General features: G+C 45.7%; 1 protein-coding gene across 1 annotated transcript; it reads right to left on the reverse strand.

Moving 5' to 3' along the window:
* Positions 1–1,849: 1,849 nt before the first annotated feature.
* On the reverse strand, positions 1,850–17,196 carry PARK7 (Parkinsonism associated deglycase). Its single transcript, XM_088455772.1, has 6 exons — positions 16,999–17,196; positions 14,987–15,088; positions 10,663–10,722; positions 8,489–8,558; positions 5,055–5,141; positions 1,850–2,221 (listed from the first exon to the last, which is right to left on the reverse strand). The coding sequence occupies exons 1-6, from the start codon at positions 17,086–17,088 to the stop codon at positions 2,061–2,063; spliced, it is 570 nt and encodes a 189-aa protein (XP_088311898.1). The 5' UTR covers positions 17,089–17,196; the 3' UTR covers positions 1,850–2,060.
* Positions 17,197–21,619: the final 4,423 nt, after the last annotated feature.

Below are 21,619 nucleotides of genomic sequence, written 5' to 3' on the forward strand. Positions count from 1 at the left end.
ATTAAGTCACCTGCTCTCCGCAAAACTTTGCTAAAGCATCTTGAAAACAAAATGTCCCATTTACTGCATGAAGGGTTTTACCTCCACAAAAGCATAAATACATGTGATTCTCAACACCCCAAAATCCCCACTCATGGATAGATCTCATTTTGCAACGGTTCATTCTTACATTGTGGAACCCTGCTGCAGTCATGGATTGCGTTTACTATGACATCTGTCATCTCTGCTGGAGACTTGCAGGGGTAAGTTCACGTCCCCCGCTTTGCAAAAATAGTTCATAGTTTTTGAAAATCGGTAATTATTTTAGTAAAACGATTTTCGTTCACTTTTTCAAGGGAAAATCTGAACAAAAATCATTCATTAAAATCGTTGATTACTAACATCGTTGTGTGTGTGTGTGTGTGTACACGCAGCTTCAGTGTTAACTCATGGTCTACCTCCCCATGTACTATGTTATAGTTCCATTTATCTTAAAATGCAATAAAAGGGTGGACTAGGAACACTGCTGCGTCCCTGAAATACCAATGCAACATGAAAGGTGGACAGACAGTACATGGTTACACAGCCAACTGCATAGTTACAGGAGTGGAAAAGTGGACCAGCTGCCCATAGCAACCAATCAGCTTCAAGGAAGCATCTATCAAGTGGGTTGGGTAAGAAATGTTGACAGCCATAATTTCGACATTCATCATGTCGACATGGTGGTAATGTTATCGTTGACCATCTCGACATTCATCATGTAGACAGTGATGAAGTGTCGACATGTTAGAAAGTCAACACTTTGTCCTGGAGGGCCAACAGTGACGTACCTGCTCCCAGGTCCCAACAGTCATGTGACCATTGCTTCCAGGTGAGAGAGACAGTCCTCCGACATGTCGGTAAGTATTTCTCTGCTATCCCTAACCCCCCCCCCCCCCATATTTGAACGTCCTATTGGATGTTGAATATAAACAGAGTTGTCCGCACATCCTCCCAATTTAGCGAGCCACAGAATTTGCTGCGCCAAATACTAATTCCAACTACCTAGTTTTGTGTCTTTGTTGGCTTATAGAGTACTGAGGGGAAAAAAAAAAAAAAAAAAATACACAATCTAGGGTAAAAAGGCAAAAGACAGGCTCGATATGAAGGACCCCTTCCCATGCATCCTAATGCTTCATCCGCAACTTTATACTAGCTCCTTGCTACAGAAAAAAACAATCATAAGCAGCTAGCAGACTTCCCGGCAACGTAGCTGGGAGGGGCAACCTGAGTAACGCACAGGATTAACCAGATGGTCGATGGTATCGCACAAGATCCGATGATGCATCTCAGGACGCAGCATTCGGATCTGCAATATCGGCAGGAGGAGTTTTCTCCTCAGATGCCACCTGAGGTATTAGCATATCAGGTGTACAGTATTGCACAGTCTCCTGCTAGTGGCTGTACAATACCGTACAACTGATTCAGGCCCAATATGCCAATTTAGGCTGGGTACACATTAGACAATATATAATTTTGAGGCGGATCAGAAACATATATCGGCACATTCGCCGTACTGCACAGTACACAAAATATCACGCGATACCACATGTGGAACTGTGCAGTTTAATGAAAGACGAAACAAGTGATCATTCAGTCTCATTAAATCTACCCTTCGCCCTGGACCATGCAAGATTGCCGTTACACACTAGAAAATAGCCCCGAACATCTGCAACATTGCCGGTCGTTTAGACTGTACCCAGCCTAAAACGCAAAATGCGCACAGCATGGGAATCGCGCCATATTAGCTAAAAAGAATCAGTGGGTGAGGCACATCTCTACCACCACATTCCTGACTATTATAAATTTTATTATTAGAGAAGAATAAAAATAAACTTCAAAAAAGGGTTTATTGTAAATCAGCCAAGTCACATGTATCACCATTACTGTATCAACCAGAATAGGTCTTACATGTACGAAGTGCAGTATTACTGATAATGAAGGGACCTTCAGAAAATTCTTGACACCACAGCTTTAGAAGGCATGAATATTTAAGAATTACTTTTAAAGTGCAAGGTGGGCACCTATTGCCCATGGTGGTCTTAATCTTTTAGAACAAGTGGTGCCTTTACTTGATCAGCCACTTCTTTCCCAGCCACATACTCCACAATAGCAAGCCCAAACTCGAAGCTGGTGCCGGGTCCGCGGCTGGTGAGGAAATGTCCATCCTTCTCCACTCGATTGTCCGAATACTTGTAGTGATCTGGAAAGACATCGGAGACACAAGAGTGACTTGGGCATGTTTCGAAGAGAAAAGGAAAGATGGACCCAACACTGGTTAATAAACACTACTTTAAGATGTATAAAAATCTTTCAAACTGTAAAGCGCATGCTTCAGACGTCTGTGATGTCATTGGCTTGTGCTGACTGAACAGGGCAACTATTAGATCTCCAATACTAACTATTAGATGTGTATGCAATACATGCAGCCTGTGCTATCTATACACTGAAGTGCCAAAAGTCAAGGGATAACTTTATGTAAAGGTATTGGTAGGTGGCCTCACTGTACTTTGAAGTCTTGGAGATGCCCAGACCTGCATCAGTTATAATCTGACATCTTGCAAGTCAGTCTGAACACTGGCTAGGCTGCTCATGGCATCTTGAATTATTGGGTGTTCAAAACGGGGCATGATGGTGGCTGCCTGACGGACAGGACACATTCAACATTCCTAAATCTACTGCGTCACATGTGTACCGGAATACCTCATGGAAGGCATCACCACCCACCGTGGACAGCGCAATGGCCCGACCATGGGTGCTTAATGATCATATTACCAGCGGCGCCTGGCCAGAATTGTCCGTGGTAACAGACCAGTGACACTGGCTCAAATCACATCCACTTTCAATTCAGGAGGTACCAGACACACATACAGCAGGTCAGTGCAGCGTTCTTTAGCTTCCATGGCAGCAGAAGGCCCACCAGAGAGAGTGTCCGTTAACACTACGACACCGGACATAGCGCCTCACCTGGGCTTGTGACGTCGCTAATTGGACCCTAGAGGACTGGCAACATTTGGCGTGGTCCTATGAGTCACATTACCAGTTGTTTCAGGCTTATGGTAGGGTTCAGGTGTGGCGCAGACCCCATGAGTCCATGGACCCCAGTTGTAAATATGGCATAAGTGCAGGCTGGTGATGGCTTATGCATAATGGTGGGGTGTGTTCACGTGGCACAAGTTGGGTCTGCTGGTTCGCCTGAACAAGTTGTCATTGACCAGTAACAGCTACGTTGCATTGGTTGATGACCATTTGCAGCCCTTCATGGACTTCATGTACTCCCACAATGATGGAATATTCCAGCAGAATAATGCACTGTGTCACTGGTCTCAAGTTCTCCAGAATTGGTTTGAGGAGCATTCTGGAGAGTTTTGATGAATGGTGTGGCCACCACGTTTGGCGGACATGAACCCAATCGAGCATTTATGGGACATGGTGGAGAGGCCCATTCACACCCAAGATCTGGCACCATCAGGGAGCTGTGGGAAGCTATCCAGGCAGCATGGGTCAATATCTCTTCAGAGCCTTCCATCCACTTGTGGAATCAATGCCAGTTGAGTTGCTGCACTTCACTGAGCTATTGGGGGTTCTATACTATAATAGGTACCTGTCTATCCCATGACTATTGGCACTTCAGTGTAGATTGGCACTTCAGTGTAGATCTACAAATATACAGGTATGTACATATTTAGTGTAGGTTCTCTGCCTGCCAACCTTTGCCCACTTCAAACTCTATTTTGGGTTCTCTTATCTGCAGGTGTTAACTTACTACCAAGCTGCCTGCAACATTTAATGTTTGGTATCCTGTGACATATCGCAGGGGAGAGATTGACAGTATTGTGTAGTTTACAGCCAGATTCAGAGTTGCATGCGAACCCGATGGTCCATGTACATCGCCGAAAGTTGCCGGTCGGCGCATGATCTGTATCTGCAGCAATGGTCACAGTGTTCCCAGTCACTAATGCTGCAGCCATTTGGGAGCTGCGACCGCCAAAGTTCAAGAAAACAGGGGGGAGGGGGCAGGGGGAGTCAACCCAGTTTTCAATTTGTGCCTAGGCCGGCGTCAGGGTCTTCTGACGCAGATTCACTGGCCCCGGAGGTGTGAATTTCATGGCCATCATAAGTAATCGAGAGTTACTCAGATGGCCGATGCTCACGCAAGTAATACGATGGCTGGGTCCTCGGGCACGGCAGCGGATCATAGCAGCCGGCATCTAATTAGACAAGAGTACAAAGGACATCTAATTAGACAAGAGTACAAAGGACAAAGTCGCAGAGGCTGTGCAATACCGTACTCTGTCAGACGATAACGATATATATGGTCGTACGTACATGCAGGCCAACTTGGACCATTTCATCAAGATTTGCATGTTCAGAGATGTGGCAGGATTACTTCACTGAAACGTCTCTATCATAGATATCTATCAGTGTGTACACCCAATATCGTTTGTCCTGCACTACAGAAAGTTCAAGGGAAATAGTTCAGCAATATCATTGGTTGTGCAGATCCTACAGTGTATGCAGCTTTAGAGTACAAGTTCTCAAACTCGGTCCTCAGGACCACAAACAGTGCATGTTTTCCATGTCTCCTCACAGAATCACAAGTGAAATAATTTGCTTCACCTGTGGATCTTTTAAAATGTGTCAGTGAGTAATGAATGCACCTGTGCACCTGCTGGGTGACCTTGAAAACATGACCTGTGAGGGGTCCTGAGGACAGAGTTTGAGAACCACTGGCTTAGAGTGCCGGCATGAGGTATGGGTCACATCAGTCCAGTGAATGTTACAATCTATAATCCTTATCACATGTACTCAGACACAGGAATTAAATTCTTGTTGGGAGCCAATTAACCCATCAGTATATTTTTGGGAGGAAAGCCCAAGCAAAACACGGTAAGAATATGCAAACTCCACACAGTTAGGGCTATGGTGGGAATCAAACCCACGACATCAGTGCTGTGAGGCAGTAATAGTATTTATTATACCATGTCTTTACACCACCCTCCCATCATATTATATCCATAGTTATGGCCACTCACCTCCAGTCATCATTTTATCCTTCGCTAGGGGATGAGTAGTGACAGATCGTCCATATCCTATTCCATGAGCCAGCAGTGCAGTGGGGCCTACAATCAGCAAAATGTACAGTCAGAGCCATCAATTAGCATAGGGTTCCCAGCACAGTAATTTCTAGTCTGGATACACAAATAATATGCAAGCCGTACTAGTCCTTCCATCTGTCCTCATTGCCTCGCAGTTCCTGCCCCAGTACATTCTCTTCTAGATACATTTAAAATGGTTTTGTGCAATTTAGCTGCACTAACAAACTTCAAACATCCTGGAGATGTCACCATAAAGGGTAAAACAGTGGGGACGGCTAATATAAAAAGTCTTAAAATCTACTAAAAACTTCAGTAAAACAAATGGGCACATGGAAATTGGTGGGTACAGCTCAGTCTGTGGCCTATCATCAGCCACCCCCGAATAGTGATAGAATAGCCTTAACTTCTAGCATTGTGAATCCCAAATGTCTCCGATTTCCCTGACCCCTCATGTAGTCATCAATGGGCTTTCCAAATGCAAAAATACATATATTTATCATCCGTAGTGTTTCAACATCAATTGAAGTTAAAAAAAACACTACAGATGATTAATATGCAGATTTTGGGCCATTGAGGTTTATAAGATTTAAATAGATCTAAAAGTCGACCAGTTAGTAAATTGACCCCTGAAAGTCTGAAACCGAATGACCTTTGGCGATTTCCAAGTTAAAATTGATTAAAGTGATTTTCATCACCCTTTCTACAAATTGACCTATAGAAGATCCCACCTACGTACTGTAACAGCCCCCCACCAGCATCACCTGTGTGTCACTGCAGTTGCTGAGGATTACTGTGTAAACATTTCTAGGAAGAACATACAGGATAAGGACCTTAGTATTTGGCATCATCTTCTACAGGTAGCAGCCATACAGACGGAATGGGTATGAACCCCCCCCCCCTCCCCCTTTTAGTGGTGCCTAACCCTAAGACTCCTGGGGTGGTGCCTAACCCTAACTTCCCCCAAGTGGGGCCTAACCCCCCCTCCCCCTATCCTAACCCACCCCAGGAGTCCCTAAAACCTAACCATCCCCCGCGGCCAAGTGCTAAAGCGCCCGGACTTCCCTCGATCAGTCCAACGTCTTTCTGTATTCTGGTGTCGGGGTTAAGATAGGCATTGATATTCCAACGCCTTTCTTAAGTCCCCTGTTGGGCTTTAGTTGTCGGAATACAGACCGGCGGCATGCAGTCTGCTGGTCTATTAACTACATCCCATACAGACACTACCTAGCTCGCAGACGTATTTCTCGCTCAGCCATGAAGCTGCAAATGTCACTGACACAAATCAGTGATGAGGTCTTCAAGTTGCCCACAGTCTGTGCTTTTCTGTTACAGAGGTTTCATAACCCCGATCATCCCAACATGTACACCGCGGCATCATTTATCTAAAAGGATCCCTATAAGCCATTCAATGGCTAGCGCACCTTGTGGCATGCTGCATTCTTGTGAGAGAAAGCTACCAGGAATGTATAATTAGGAGACGCTTAGTGTTTATAAGGGTGAGGGAACAAAAGTTGATTGACAGCTTGCAGGGGGTATTATAAAATGGCTGTTGCCAAGGGCACCCAAAAGGAAGCAATGAATTGTAACAGTATAAGGTCAACTAGCCTCAAGAAAACAAGGACAGCCTGCAACAAGCCGGACGGCACAATACACATCTAAAAAGGTGCGTATCCAGTAATAGATAGTGGGACGGTACGATTAAGACATCGTAATCGTACTATCGTTCCCCATCCCCTGCAGTGACGATCAGTCATTCAGTGTAGGCACCCTCCATCATCCCCGAACATGGCCAATCTGTCGTTATCGGCAGACTGACTGGTACGTTCAGCCGATGGATATCGGAAACAAGCAGTAGGAGCGCGCGTCGCTGGTCGTTTCCGACATTATAGTGCACGATTACGATGTCGGAATTGTGCAATCACTCATTAATATCTGCTAGTGGATACGCGGCAGAATAGTTTTCACTTTGTTATGTTTCAGTTACCATAGATGCGCTCTGAGTTCAGCAATAAGATTCCTTTATTACCCCCCCATGCTGTCCCATTGCCCGAGCCACAAAAATACTCCGCAATGTCAAATTTAAACAAATGACACGCCTCTGTTCCATACATAGTGACACGCCTCTGTTCCATACATAGTGAAAGAAATACATCTGATTTATTTGTATGTGTTAACAAGCTCTTAAGCCAGTGGTTCCCAATCTTCCTTGTATTACTGTGCACTAGAGTATCAGCGTGTTTGTCCACTTCTATTATGAATGGCAGCCACCAGCACTGTCCATATATAATTTCACTTGTTCCTGTACCACCCCTGCAAGTGCCCTGCAGCACCCAGTGTGCAAACTACTGCCTTAAGCAATGCCTGCTCTCCCAGGTAGGGTGAACACTTCAGGTGTGAGTGGGTGAAGCAATCAATCCACAATCAAGTAAATGGGCCTCATGTAAAGATTTGCACCATGTGAAAATGAGACTTGTTTAAGGTGAATGTAAAATACACATAACTCGTGTCTGTACATGGAGCAGAGCCTCTATTATAACCCTTTCACACATAAGGCAAAAACTCGGTGTGAATGCAAACGACCCGGGTCGAAGTCCTGTGTCCACAACCCTGCTCTGTACCAGGGCTGGGGACAGAGACCCAGGAAAGTCACAGGTTGATAAACCCGTGTATTACCCAGGTAGTCTGTCTGAAAGGGGTATTATACGCACACCCACTTGTGCTGGAAACGTTACTAAAGTAGACACATCAAATTATATCGAGCGTCAAAACTCCTTGTAGGGGGCGTAATCCATGCCTAGTTCATAAGGCTTGTGCGCGAGTCTCACCAGGATTACCTGTACGGCAAGATGAAAGATTAATGTCCTTATGTGCAGCTCGAAATACAGTGCACACTTTTGCATGTACACAAAAGCCACAATTTTACATTTAACGCTACAACAGAGCCAATGTGTCAAAACACTGGCTCCAACTATGTAATGTATGCTTAGCCTCTGATTACCGCACGGACAACTAGCACTGGGGTCTTCATAGTAATACATAAACCCCCATTTCCATAGTGTCTCATGCGCCGACCGGAATAACTTATGGCAAGGCACCGCAGGCGAATATACAGCCGCCCGTTAGCGCACACTGAGTGACTGGATAAAACGTATGGTTACAGTTCTATCTACAACTTTAGAACATGTATAGATGGTGTAGAAGAGTAGCACGTACGGTATCCAGCCAACAACAAATATTCCCTTCCACTAATGTAGTTCCAGTTAAAACAAGTGAGAGCAAATATCCGAATTGTGGTTACATCTAGATTAGAACAAATAAGTCTTAGGACGTACATCAATATTATTACATAGGAAATAATAGCAGGTCCCTACCTGCACATATGGCAGCGATTAGGCCTTTCTTGGCATCCTGTTCCTGCAGCACTTCCTTTACTGCAGCAGACTGGAGAAAATATGCATGTTTAGTCCATTATTTCACCCCTAAAGAATCCTCCTAAAGTAAAGCTTTAGCCCAATAGCCTACCAAAGAGGCCAATCATTCCTAAACACAAAGGAACGTTCAGTTGACTACTCAAAGTAGAAAATACATTCCTCATTTTAATCAAGAACAGAACAAAATGGAGTCTGGTCACGGAGGTTATGAAAATACTTGGGGGTAAGAAGGCGTTAAATGAAATAATTGGCGATTATGGGAAGGGTTCTTACATTGATGTATCCACCTCTTGGAAAATACAAATAACTGTGGTGGTGACATATGGCAGCTCCAAACCCCAAACAGAGCGCGGCAGCCATAGAAATTGTGGTACCCAGAGCGGATTGGTTGGTACTTTCTCTCTCAAAGACATAATACATATTCCACTGTCAGGGGAAACCATGGGGAGCTATCAGACATTTTGTGGAGATCCTTCCATTGCTTCTTGGCCTTTTGGTTGATGTGGAAAAGAACTTTTATGACGCAGGCTGAAGGTTTGAGGGCAACTATTTATTACTTTTGATGACCAAAAACAAAACAAAAATGGATACACAGACTGCTGTGGTATTGGGATCCCCTTACCCAGAATGTAGGAGAGGGAGTGGTGTGATCCCCCACAATACACCTTAGGAGGAGCAAAATATTCCCGCTTTGTGCTCAGGTGGATTCCAGTGTAAAGGCCCTAGCCTGGTGTCATAGGATTTTCTGGATTCTGGGCTGTTAAGGGTCCCATCCTCTTTGTATATAGCCTTAAATATATTTATAGGTCAGTAGAAAGTAAGAGGACTGCAGCCTAAACAGGCAATATGTATTCCAAAGTTGGAGATAAAGGCACATTGATCCTTTAGAACAGGGGTGGGGAACCTTTTTTCTGCCGAGGGCCATTTTGATATATAGAACAGGCAGGCCACGTCCCCTCCATGTGACATCACATGGGGCGGTGCCACAATAGCCGGTGATTACAGCAATGCCCGGAACATCCTCAGCGGAGTGACCATCTGTAGCACCGTAAGGATGCTCCATGCGGCACTGCTGCATAGATTCTGGCTGCAGGATGCCATTCTAGGAACCCTGCTAGTCAGATGAGGCTAGCAGAAAAAAGCTCTGAGGGCCATGATTTCGAGGGCCTTATAAAGCCCCCGGGCAGGAGGTTCCCCATCCCTGCTTTAGAAGGACATTGAAAATGTACCAAAACCTGCAGATTAAAAAAAGAACCTCATAACTAGACCCACTAACCCTGAAAGCAGTTCCCCCACTTTATCCCTAGTGTTAGTGTATTACTACATCTAATACTCTACCATCCTCCTAGCATGGTGACAAAGAATAGCTGCGTTAGTCAATCACCATGAAGCATCACAACAATGTAATGTACCATATATAATACAACAAGGCATCTCGTTCTAGCCAATAAAATAGGACGATCTGCTACAATGGAAAGGTCACACTTGTATTACAGAACAGTAAGACTGACATAGTGGAGGCTCCTTGATGCTGAAAATGGGATCCACGTTTTATCATTAGCCCATCCCAATCCTTAGGTCTCTTACCATGTAGAGAAGTCTTTCTAGCACTATAGACTTCAGAATGCCCACATGACACCACATGGCCTTCAGATGTAAGAATACAGAACAAACAGCTTGTATTCTCACTCAAGAAGTTATACATTATCACAATACACATCAAGTTTTAAGTCTTAAACCATTTCTTATATTCTACAGCCTAATACTATGTTACTCCACTAAATTAATGTCTTCTTAACCACACTGACATTGCAGAGGTATGTAGCCCGGTTCTGCCGGCAGGGGAAGGGCCGAGGTTTATAGGGCGATCTAAGTACAGACAGACGTATTGTACGGTGCACACACATTGTAAGATTGTGCCACAGATCTGACCGAAAGCACATATCACTTCCGCATGAATCACAATTAGCACGGTGCAATGCTTAATGAAACAGGAACCAAGCAAAGTCATTAATGGACCAATAACAGGACCCCAATGAGTTGGTTGATTGACTTTTGTACACTTCACTATGAAATGTAACTTCATATAAGTCTCTTCAGTAAAGCTGGCTTACCTCTGACAGATTCTGAGCGCCGAGGTTACCCCCAGGAAGCACCACAACATCATACGGGCCCTGAAGGAAGAAACAAACCAATATAGAAGTGGCAGACTGTTGATATGTAACAAGTTCAGTGTGAGACACCCTGTAGCCCATCACCCCACATCTAAGGGCTACTGTACACTTGTGAGTCCATGTTCCTCAGGTGTTAGATCGGTACAGACACAATACAGTGGGCTGCAAAACTTGTCATTTATCTGACACAAGGCATTAAGCAGATTTATTGTCGCCCTGTACTGCCAGACTGCCCACAGATGTATTCCTCACCTACAGACTGGCAGTGACAGCCAACCACTCACTATCACAATGTTATATATGCCAGAAAAGAAGCTATAGGTTCTACCAGAAATGTTTTCAAAGTCTTCCCAATACCTTTGTTTCATGCATTCTTGAATTGCTTATAATGAATTTGAGACGTAATACCATATTTGCCATATGCCCACAACAGTTTTAGTAGCTCTCCTATGAAGTTGTTCGATTTTAACTATGTTTTTGGAAATAGGGCCTCCATAACTATATACAGTGTATGCAGGTGAAGCATTACCAGTGTCCTCACATCGAGTCCAGCATGGATACCTCCCGATCTATGTGATCCTGTGCCTGAAAGTGATAAGACTGTTTGGACTGGACATGGTTGATGTGAGAAACTCAACCAGGAGGGAGTTGGGAGTTGAGTATTCTGCATGCCTATTTTTATGTCCCGCTGTCGCTAAAAGACTGCCTGGGTGAGATTTGTTCAGAGGTTTTGATTCTTATTAACTCTCAGAGGATCCCCCTGAAGTTTAGAGACAGCATTAGTAGGGCATGCTGGTTCTAGTAGTGCTAGTTGGAGTTCCCAGGGGTGACTCTCAGGTAAGCTGGCTCTCAATGTGGATGCATTTATGCATGTGCCTTTATCAGGAGGCCTTACATTTGACAAAATTTATATGTACCTTTATCATGAGCCCTTATAATTGGTATATTTTACATTTGGGGTGAGCGTTCGGGTGTAAGGCCCCCGGGGCTGGTCTGGCTGGGCCCCCTCACGGCATCACCACTTAATACACATAGTTGCTTCTTACATCACATATTATGTTTGTATTTTTTTCATGTAATAATTCACATATATTTTAACCCCTTTTTCCAACACTCCTTAATTAGTCTTACACACCTATACTTTACACTGCACTGTCACTCTTTTTCCATTTTTCATGTGATGCCCTGGGAGGGTCCTGGGCTGGACATTTTTCGGGGTGCACTGCGCCCCAGATGTGAACCCCTTAGTGTTAGGGACTGTTAGAGACAGAGAAGCAGTGACGTGGCCTAGCAGCTTCCCATGTATTTGCAACTGCATGCAACTAATATCTCTGATTTCTATGACCATATAGTTTTCATATATTGTTGCAGGTACTATTCAGTGTGCTGAGGAACAATAGGGGGTTAAACCCCCCTCCTTTTTCTACTTAGTATGACTCCTCCCTTTCATGCACCTGATCTGCTAGATTGATTGAGCAGCTGCCATTTTTTGTTAGTTTAGAGAAATCGCCTGGCTCTCCTTCCATGGAAGGCTTTATGTGAGAGGGAATTTCGTATGGAAAAGTGCAGATGATCGTGGTTGCCCACTGGGAGGAGTGTCACAGGGAGGAGGAGACCATGGACCACTTTTTCTGTGGGTGTCCCTTTAACATAAATGTGTATAAAAAGGTTTCAAGAGCTCTGCGCTTCCCGTGCCTTTTTGGGGAGTTACCCTGAATGAGCTTATGGGGCATTCAAGAGATACGGTAGGTTTGATTTGTGCACTATTTTTTTAGTTAGCGTAGCAGTTAGATTACGAATCAGGGTAAAGTCCTTCCCTTTGAGACGGTGGTAGTTGAGATTCTGTATGAGGTGAGAAGGATAACAAACATTGACAAGGAGAGGATGAACGCGGTCAGTTGGTCCCGGTTGTGGCGCCATCTGAGGCCCCCTTGATTGGGTAGCAAAAATCTTATTTCTTGTCAATTCTTAAAGGCTTTCTGTCCTGTCACAGGAATGGTGTTGAGTAAAATTTAGAGGAATGCTGTACATACACCTAGATGACTGTACTTAAGTTTCCGCTACTTAGGGCTAGGTTAGGAGTGTGAGGGGGAGGGGTGTTCTTTTGTTATTGTTGTGGGGGTCTGTTAAAGGGGTAGGGTGTGAGGCGACGTGTGAAGAAATAAGAAGTTATAAATTATTATGCAACAATGTGCAATGTATGTATTCTAATTTATGTAATATTGTTGCAATCTGCTTTTAATAAACAAAAACAGTGCCCTCTACAGGAACAATGACAGACTCTTCATGTATGAAGAAGTATTCTACTGGCTCCTTCCACTCTATCATCTTATTGTCCGAAACCGTAACACCAAAGTCTCTTTCCCCGGTTACTGACAACACTACATCACCAGTTATTTGCTGTTCTGCTTTTAGACTTGTGGGTCCTAAAAACATTTACATTTTGATGTATTCATTTTAAGATTATACATTTCAGCTTATTATTCCATTTTATTTTTTTTATATTAATTTATTTATTTTTTTCCTACATGAAACAAAACACGACCCACTGGTTACACTGAGCTACAGACTTCTGTGCTTGTTTCAGATCAATTAAAGTTATTTCCTTAAAGGGCAGGTGGATTCCTTACACACAGTATGGAGCATAAACTATGTAGAAACAGGGGTTGCAGCAGTTGCTATTAAAGCCAATGGTACTTGGGAGCAATCCTTACATGCACCTCATTCTACTGAAACCTTTGCCCTATCTCCATCCCAGGGATCTACCATCTTATGTTGGGTACACACTAGATAATGTGTCGTCCGATCGCGCGGACGGGCCAATATATTGGCCAGCCTAGTGTGTTCCCACGGGTCGTTCCATCGGCCTGCATGCACAACCGATGGAGCGACTCAGCTTCCGACAAGGTCAATGGTGCCGATGCGTGACATATCGTGCGGTCATTCACTGGATCGTGCAGGGTGTACCAACCGTCTGATATATCATTAACCGGTACCATCGGGTATTGCATTGCCGAGTCACTTAGTGTGTGTACCCAGCCTTAATCCTGCAGTCTGTCTGCACTCACCAGGTACAGAGGGCTGTCAAATAGTGAAATAATCACTGGAAAAGCGGCTTAATGACATCACCAGAAAGCCAACCCATGAAATTTCACCATTCGAAAGATCTCATCTATCACTATGTGAATCAATGTAGGAATGAAATAGAAGTATGATCATTTTCTCTGTAATATACAGTTTAAATGGCAAGACATGGGACCGTTGCAGCACAGATCACGGTGTGGGTGTGTGGATTGGTTTTGAACTGTTGCATGAAAGAAAGAAAGAAAAAAATAAATAAACAAAAAAAATTTGACCTTGTAAAATAAGTTAAATCACCACAAATATGGCTTCATAAAATCCCCTCTCCTCTGTAAAGTTGACAAAACAGCAGCACGTATGAGAGCTAAGCTGCAGATGGAAGTAGAATTAGCAGAGGAGTAATTCCTAAATTAGACTGAGCAATGGCCAGATTATGTGACCTTTACTGCTGCAATGCTCTGCCTGGCTGAGGTCACAGAACAGCATTCGGCAATGTCCAGAGCTTTAAACGTTTAGGAGGAAGTCAGGCTAATCACACACCGGCAGATCTGGTAGCCCATTTTGGTAATCTTCAAAAAAAATTGGTCAGGTCTCTCTGAGTGTTGATAATAATGAAATAATAAAATAGCCTATCCACTTTTTTTTTGGTAATCAGGTTGCATGATAGTAAAACACAAATTGCCATATAAAAAAGTTCCATTAACAAGTATCAGCATAAACGTATAATTGGTCACATATAAGATTACCAGACACACAGACCAACTGCATACCCGGATCAAGGTCCCGATTCAGCAAGGATCGCAATTGCAAAGCTGCATGCAGGCTACAGATATATGATTTATGCACGCAGGCATATACTGTAGTGTGTAGTGCATGCAGGCAGCTTTGCAATTGTGATCCTTGCTATTATGCAAATGCAGGAGGAGGTGTAGGACACCCCCTGCTGCATTTGCGATCCCACCACTGCGACAGAGGTCGCAGGCTGGAATCACCATCGCGACCATCGGTGGTTGCGATAATGGAAGGTGCCGGGCCAATGGCCAGCTGAGTAAGCCTAACACGCCCCCGTTTCCAGGAACGCCGGCCGACCACACAAACAGTAAATAAAAATACAAAGTTCCATCTTGCTGAAGTGACTCACTGCTACGAAATAATGGATGCCCACCCAAATACACCATCTTACCTGTGCCCGGGCTTCCTCCAGGCTGGTGTCAGGACAGATCACTACATCTCGGCTGCACTGAACTGGATCCTTGCCAGTTAGTCCGGCAACAGTCACTTTGATCTGATAAAGAAACAGGAGAGGGGGGTTATCAAAATAATCCCACCACATACATATAGCGGCCATGCAAAATAATAAAAAGAGGATGGCACTTGCCACACGATTCAGGGCAACTGGCAAAGCCACAAGTGTAGTACCCACATGAATGCTGTGACAACAAAAATCGAACCTTCGTAGTTATTGAAAGACGACCGTAATAAGGACATTACCAACAAGCAAAAGATCAGCTGAAGTTGCATAAACTGCAAGATAAAGTGTTGTTTTCATTAACTTCTACCAGCTCTTAAAATATAATTTGCAAAAAGACTGAAACACATTGGAGGCTCTCTAAACACTGCTCTATCACTTTCCATGCTTGCGAAAAATATGCCGAACACCTTACATTTAGGGGTAAGCGTAGTGAGCTGCACTATTCTAATTTACGAACTTTCAGGCGGCTGTTTTTGAGACAGAAATGCTAGCCGCCGGCAAAAATCAACAATTTTGGAAACTTGCAACGTGCAATATATTTACCCCTTAGTACTGCGAGAGCCATGTAGGAGGATTCCATGTGCCTACATCATAGGAAGGTTATAAACTGACAACTAGATAATAAATGGATTCATCAGCACATTTAACATATTTTATCAATAGACAAATGTTCATAGTAAGTGGTCAACAACGTCCCACACAGCCAGCCACCCAGCAAGGCCCCCTCCCCACACAGCCAGCCACCCAGCAACGGCCCCCCACACAGCCAGCCACCCAGCAACGGCCCCCCACACAGCCAGCCACCCAGCAAGGCCCCCCCCCACACAGCCAGCCACCCAGCAAGGCCCCCCCCACACAGCCAGCCACCCAGCAAGGCCCCCCCCCCCCCACACACAGCCAGCCACCCAGCAAGGCCCCCCCCCCCACACACAGCCAGCCACCCAGCAAGGCCCCCCCCCCACACAGCCAGCCACCCAGCAAGGCCCCCCCCCCACACAGCCAGCCACCCAGCAAGGCCCCCCCCCACACAGCCAGCCACGGCCCCCCACACAGCCAGCCACCCAGCAAGGCCCCCTCCCCACACAGCCAGCCACCCAGCAACGGCCCCCCACACAGCCAGCCACCCAGCAACGGCCCCCCACACAGCCAGCCACCGGGACGGTAATGTCTAAATCCCCTTCACCGAGAGGACCCTGACGTCATCAGCCAGTGTCCAGCGTCATTCCCTGCCATCCAAGTGGGCATAGAGGGGGAATATAACCATGTGGCGAGCGCAGCGAGCCATCGTGCCCGAAGCATGGCGAGCGCAGCAAGCCCACGAGGGGACAACAAACTTGTGTAAGTGGGGACAAAGTTCTTCTGTATCTGGCTGTCATGGACTGGAACTGCACTTCCGCCCTCACTCACATCACTTCCAGGTCCCTAGCGCGAAGGGAAAATACAGCCTACCCCACCGGGACCCTCCTAACTGCCACCAGGGTGTCGCTATAGAGTTTTTACTATCTCAATATCATTAGTCTGAAACCTTGATCACCATAAAGTTGTCTTACTCACCTTTGTATATCTCTTTCTAAATGAGTTTTTCCTCAACAAGTTATAGATCTTTTCACAGATCAATTAAAGGCAGAATATCCCAAAAATATATATTCTAGTATTAGCCACATCCCATATATTAGTCATATTCCTATTGATCATACTCATTAAAGCCACAGAACTTTTTTTACTTCATTAGGACCCAGTTTAAAGGGACAGTATGGGGAGGAGGGGGAATAACATGAGCGGCTCAAAAAAAATGCAGTACCCCACTGCCACTCAGCACAGGTACCAGCCATCCCTGTGTAACACTAACTACCCTGCACTCTCTCCCCATGGCAGAGCTCCCTGCACACATTACACAGCAATGACACCTGCCGCGCTTTGTATACAGCAGAGGTTATACTCACTCCTGCTCTTCTCATCACATCAGTAGGTATCACCGTCTCCATCTCCTCGGCGCCTTTGGCCAGGATCACCAGGGCTCTCTTGGCGGCCATAGTGTCAGAGAAGTGGGTACAGATTCCTCCTTCTGCAGCTGGGATGTCAGCAGCGCCACAGACAGTGCAGAGCCGGACGGGACGACACGCGGGCCAAACTTTCCCAAGCGCGATTTATGTGTGACTGTTACAGCGCCACCTGCTGCTTATTTCCAAATATCACACCTTCAGCTATAACTGCTGTCTAGGTTATTTCTTTACCAGTCCTCAAGGCACCGTACAGTCCAGGTTTTAAGGATATCATGCATGTGGCACAGGTGACTTAAGGCCTGATTCAGAGTTGTACGCTGCATGCACAGGATGTGTAGTGTACTGCGCATGTGTGGATCTCCATCTGTGAGTTTGCTTGCAGTCTCCATGCCGCAGCCTGATTGACAGGGTGAGCATTTGAAGGGTTCTTGGAGCAAAGGCGTTCTTGGACAGCATTTATGGAAATTGGGGGGTGTTGCCCTGTTTTCAGGGAGGGGCAAGGCCAGGGTCTGCGTCAGTGGACGTGGATTTCCTGGCCTCGAAGCTACCAAGAACCGTCCAGGCTGAGTAAGTCTTAGCCTGGCTAAAGGAGCAACCATCGCTACCATTGCATGCGATAGCTGCAATGGTGATCCGAGACAGCATCTATGGACGCTGCACTTGATCGCAGATGCATGCAGGCGGTGGCTTTTTCCTACAGACACCTCCTGCATCTGCATTTTAGTTGGACGGTATTGTACAGCCGCTTTCTTGCGCCTGTGCAATACTGTTTATCTCTGAGTCAGGCCCTTAGTAAGCTTGATTCAACCATCTGTGCTTAAGTATGGATATCCTTAAAAACTAGACTGTTAGGGTGCCTTGAGGATCAAGTTTGAGAAAACTTGTATCAGAACCATAACTAGACTTTTTGGTGCCCTGTGCCAGAAAGAGCATTGGCGCCCCCCTCATTTTTCAATGGGACATAATGCACCCAAAAAAGGGCCATGGCTTCATGGGGAAGGGCCAAGGAAGAAATAGAGGAGGCCAGGAGATGCTGGAGATGAAATAAGAGGAAGCTACAAGCAAGAATGATAATAAACAGAAATTTGACAGGCCCAAACAGCGCCCCCTGATCTGTGGTGCCGTGTGCGATGGCACTGGCCGCACTACCCTAGCTACGGCCCTGCCTTGCTTTAAACCTATTTTAATGAAAGGAAAAGTTAGGGCCCCATTTAAGAACATACAGCGACATATTTCGTTTAGTATCACAGTGATGAATGAATTAATGAAAATGCCACTGGTACTCATCATTACTTACCTCTCTGACGAGCCTCCTCCGCCCTGTTGCTGGCAGCCTATCGCTGCGAGCAATTGGTTGCTGTTCTTTTACCCGGCAGGGACACAGGAAAAAGGCTGCTGCGACCGTATCCCTTACTGCTGTTTGTTAAAAATTTAAAGGACATAACCCTTTAGCGCAGGGATGGGGAACCTCAGGCCCGGGGACGGTATAAGGCCCCCGGAATCATTTGATATGGCCCTCAGAGCTTTTCTGTGCTAGCCTCATCTGGCCAGCAGGGTACCTAGAATGGCATCCTGCAGCCAGAATATATGCAGCAGCGCCGCCTGGGGCGTCCTTAGGACGCTTCAAATGGTCACACCGCTGCCCTTACAGCTCCCCAGAGCATCCTCAGGATGCTCCAGGCATTGTAATCACCGGCGATTGTGGCCCTGCCCCCATGTGATGTCACAGGGAGGGTCGTGGCCTGCACTGGGCCCCCAAATAATGTTATATACAGTCAGGTGCATAAATATTGGGACATTGACAGAATTTTCATATTTTGGCCTTTATTCACCACCACAATGGCTTTTAAATGAAACAAACAAGATGTGCTTTAACTGCAGACTTTCAGATTTAATTTGAGGGTAATTACATCCAAATCAGGTGAACGGTGTAGGAATTACAACGGTTTCTATATGTGGTGGTGAATAGAGGTCAAAATATGAAAATTCTGTCAATGTCCCAATATTTATGCACCTGACTGTATATCAAAATGGCCCTCGGAAGAAAAAAGGTTCCCCACTCCTGCTTTAGCGAGTGCTAGAAGGGTTATGTCTCGTTGTTAAATGGGGCTCTTAGTAAGAAATAGAGATAAATACCTAAGTGACTCTAAATGAATGTTACATCTACTCTACCTATCTCTATCTAGCTATCTCTATCCTTTTAAGTCTCATAACCTTCATTTAAATACTGCTAGAATTTCAGTGGTAAAATGGAGAGAAAGGAGACATTGTACACCTGGTTCAGTGGCTTTTAAAAAAAAAAAAAAACATTTCTGTATTTTTTGAGCCTGGGCTGATATAGATCTTAGGGCTTGATTCAGACCCGGTCGCAAGCGCTGTGCGTTCGCAACCGGGTCGATGGTGGCCCACAGCACATGCGCAGGATGGAGCCAGCGCCGTCGTGCGCATGCGCGAGACCCGGCTAGCGACGGGCACTCCGTCGCTCCGGGTCTCGCAACAAAGGGGGCGAGTTGTCGATGTTGAGTGACAGCTCGCCCCCTTTGGTGGGCGGGCCGGGGGGGGTGGCTGCCCAAACGGAGACATTCCCATGAGAATGCCTGTCGTTTGGGGCAGCCCCACTGACATCACAGCTCTCTGGGGCTTGCGGCCACGAGACCCTACCACAAGGGTCTCGTCGCATGCCCGATAGTCGCGATGGTCTTGACCATCGCGACCATCATCATGGCCGCTCGCTATAGCTGTGGGTGGTGACCTACAGCTATGTGAGCGGCCAGGAGGCCGTTCTAAAAAAAAAAAGCCTAGCCCTGCTTCAGAGCGAGCGGCTCTGAATCAGGCCCTTAGTGTTTATTTATTTATTAAGTTTCTTATATAGCGCAGCATATTCCGTTCTGCTTTACAATTGTAAACATTAATAGAACAAAACTGGGTAATAACAGACAGATATATAGGTACTTTGTGTAAGGACGCCTATACAGGAACACCTGTTTTTGCGCCCATTAGAACGCTCACTTCGCCCCCGGCTAACCAACTGTGCAATACAGCAAACTGATCAATAAATCAGTACAAACTCTCAAGAGCGACTGATGGACCATGAATGCTATATGTTGCTTTGGTCATTATCTATTATGCATTTGGGAATTTGCTATAGAGAACAATCATCTCTCAATGCACTGACTCAATGCTGCCTTACTGCTTTATTTTGTCATCGCATTATAAGAAAAAGCAACAAGAAATATTATAAAAGATACCAATGACATCTCTACTTTTATGGACTGCCACCTCCTCACTAGTGCCGTTTTCACGGATTTGATAAAGGCGCTTTGGGAACGTATCTTGTGTGACTCACGTTGCACATGCTCAGAAAGCAGAAGAGACATTCTCATATACTGTAGGCATGGGTGTGTGCAGCCTCTGGGCAAGGGGTGTGCGACAAACCTTCCCCCCCCCCCCCCCCCGACTAGTCACCAATTTCCCCCTGGTATAGCCTGGCGGTGACTTACTTGCTCCCAACAGCTGTAGCGGCGTCTTCCAGGTCCCGGCGGTCATGTGACCGTGATTTCCGGGTCAGATCTACCTGATCCCTTCCTCTAGTGCCTAACCCTAACCCCCTCTGCAGCCTAAACCTGATTTTGGGTCACACGCACTGCCGTTGTCGGACGCAGTGGAGCGTTTTTTCTACTGCTCATACGACTAAGTCGCACAACGCATGCATCCCGATTGTTAGCGCACAGAATTACAGTACTGAATGAGATACACGGTTTCTGAAATGTATAAGAAATGTATTGGGCGTTCTAGGGCGGTGGCTAATCGGACTCACAGAGACGCTGGGTCTTATTATTATTATCCTTTATTTTGTATAGCGCCACAAGTGTTCTGCAGCACCTTACATTGGGCCTGATTCAGAGCCGGACGCTATTTGCGCTCGCTCGTCCAGAAAAAGGGGCTGGGTATTTAAATTAACCATTCGCTCTTTGCGGTCTGTTCACGCCTCTATGTCTGAACGAGCGAACGAAACATGCGAACGTAATTTTGAAAAAAACGGCCCCTGGCCGCTCGCACCATACGTCATGTCCGCTATTTATTAGATTAATCGAATACATCGGACGGCGTATGAACTGCTCGCTATTCTTGTGGTTGGTTTTTCCTACCACAATCATGCGAGCAGTTCTAACTATAAAACAACCCAGTGACGTGGGCAATGACGCTGCTTTGTTAATTATGCACACCCTTAAAACGCCCGTTTTGGCACGCCTGCGTTCTGATCTCCACTCCCCGTTTTCAAGCACCTTCCTCTGTTACCACCCACAAAATAGCTCACTCAAAATAGCAGGCATTCGCTATTTAGCGAGCACACGATTTTCGGCCGCACTGACTGGTTCGCGCATGCGTATTAAAATCCGTACGCATGCGCAGTTGTGCGAACATCGGTCGGAACGAACGAGCGGCTCTGAATCAGGTCCATAGTACATAAAACTAATAGGTGAACAAGAATCGAGTAACTTACAATTCAATACAGTGCAGGACAAGGACACGATTTAGATACGTAGCTGCGATAGCGATT

This window comes from Taudactylus pleione, unplaced genomic scaffold (genome assembly GCF_031769625.1).
Source record: "Taudactylus pleione unplaced genomic scaffold, aTauple2 ptg000671l, whole genome shotgun sequence".
NCBI lineage: Eukaryota > Metazoa > Chordata > Amphibia > Anura > Myobatrachidae > Taudactylus > Taudactylus pleione.

Excerpts from the sequence above, each read along its gene's own strand:
- PARK7 (XM_088455772.1), bottom strand. The coding sequence starts at position 17,088 with ATGGCCGCCAAGAGAGCCCTGGTGATCCTGGCCAAAGGCGCCGAGGAG. Across the intron at positions 15,089-16,998 it reads ATGTGATGAGAAGAGCAGGA|ATCAAAGTGACTGTTGCCGG; the intron begins GTGAGTATAACC and ends TTTCTTTATCAG. Across the intron at positions 5,142-8,488 it reads AATCGCTGCCATATGTGCAG|GCCCCACTGCACTGCTGGCT; the intron begins GTAGGGACCTGC and ends TGCTGATTGTAG.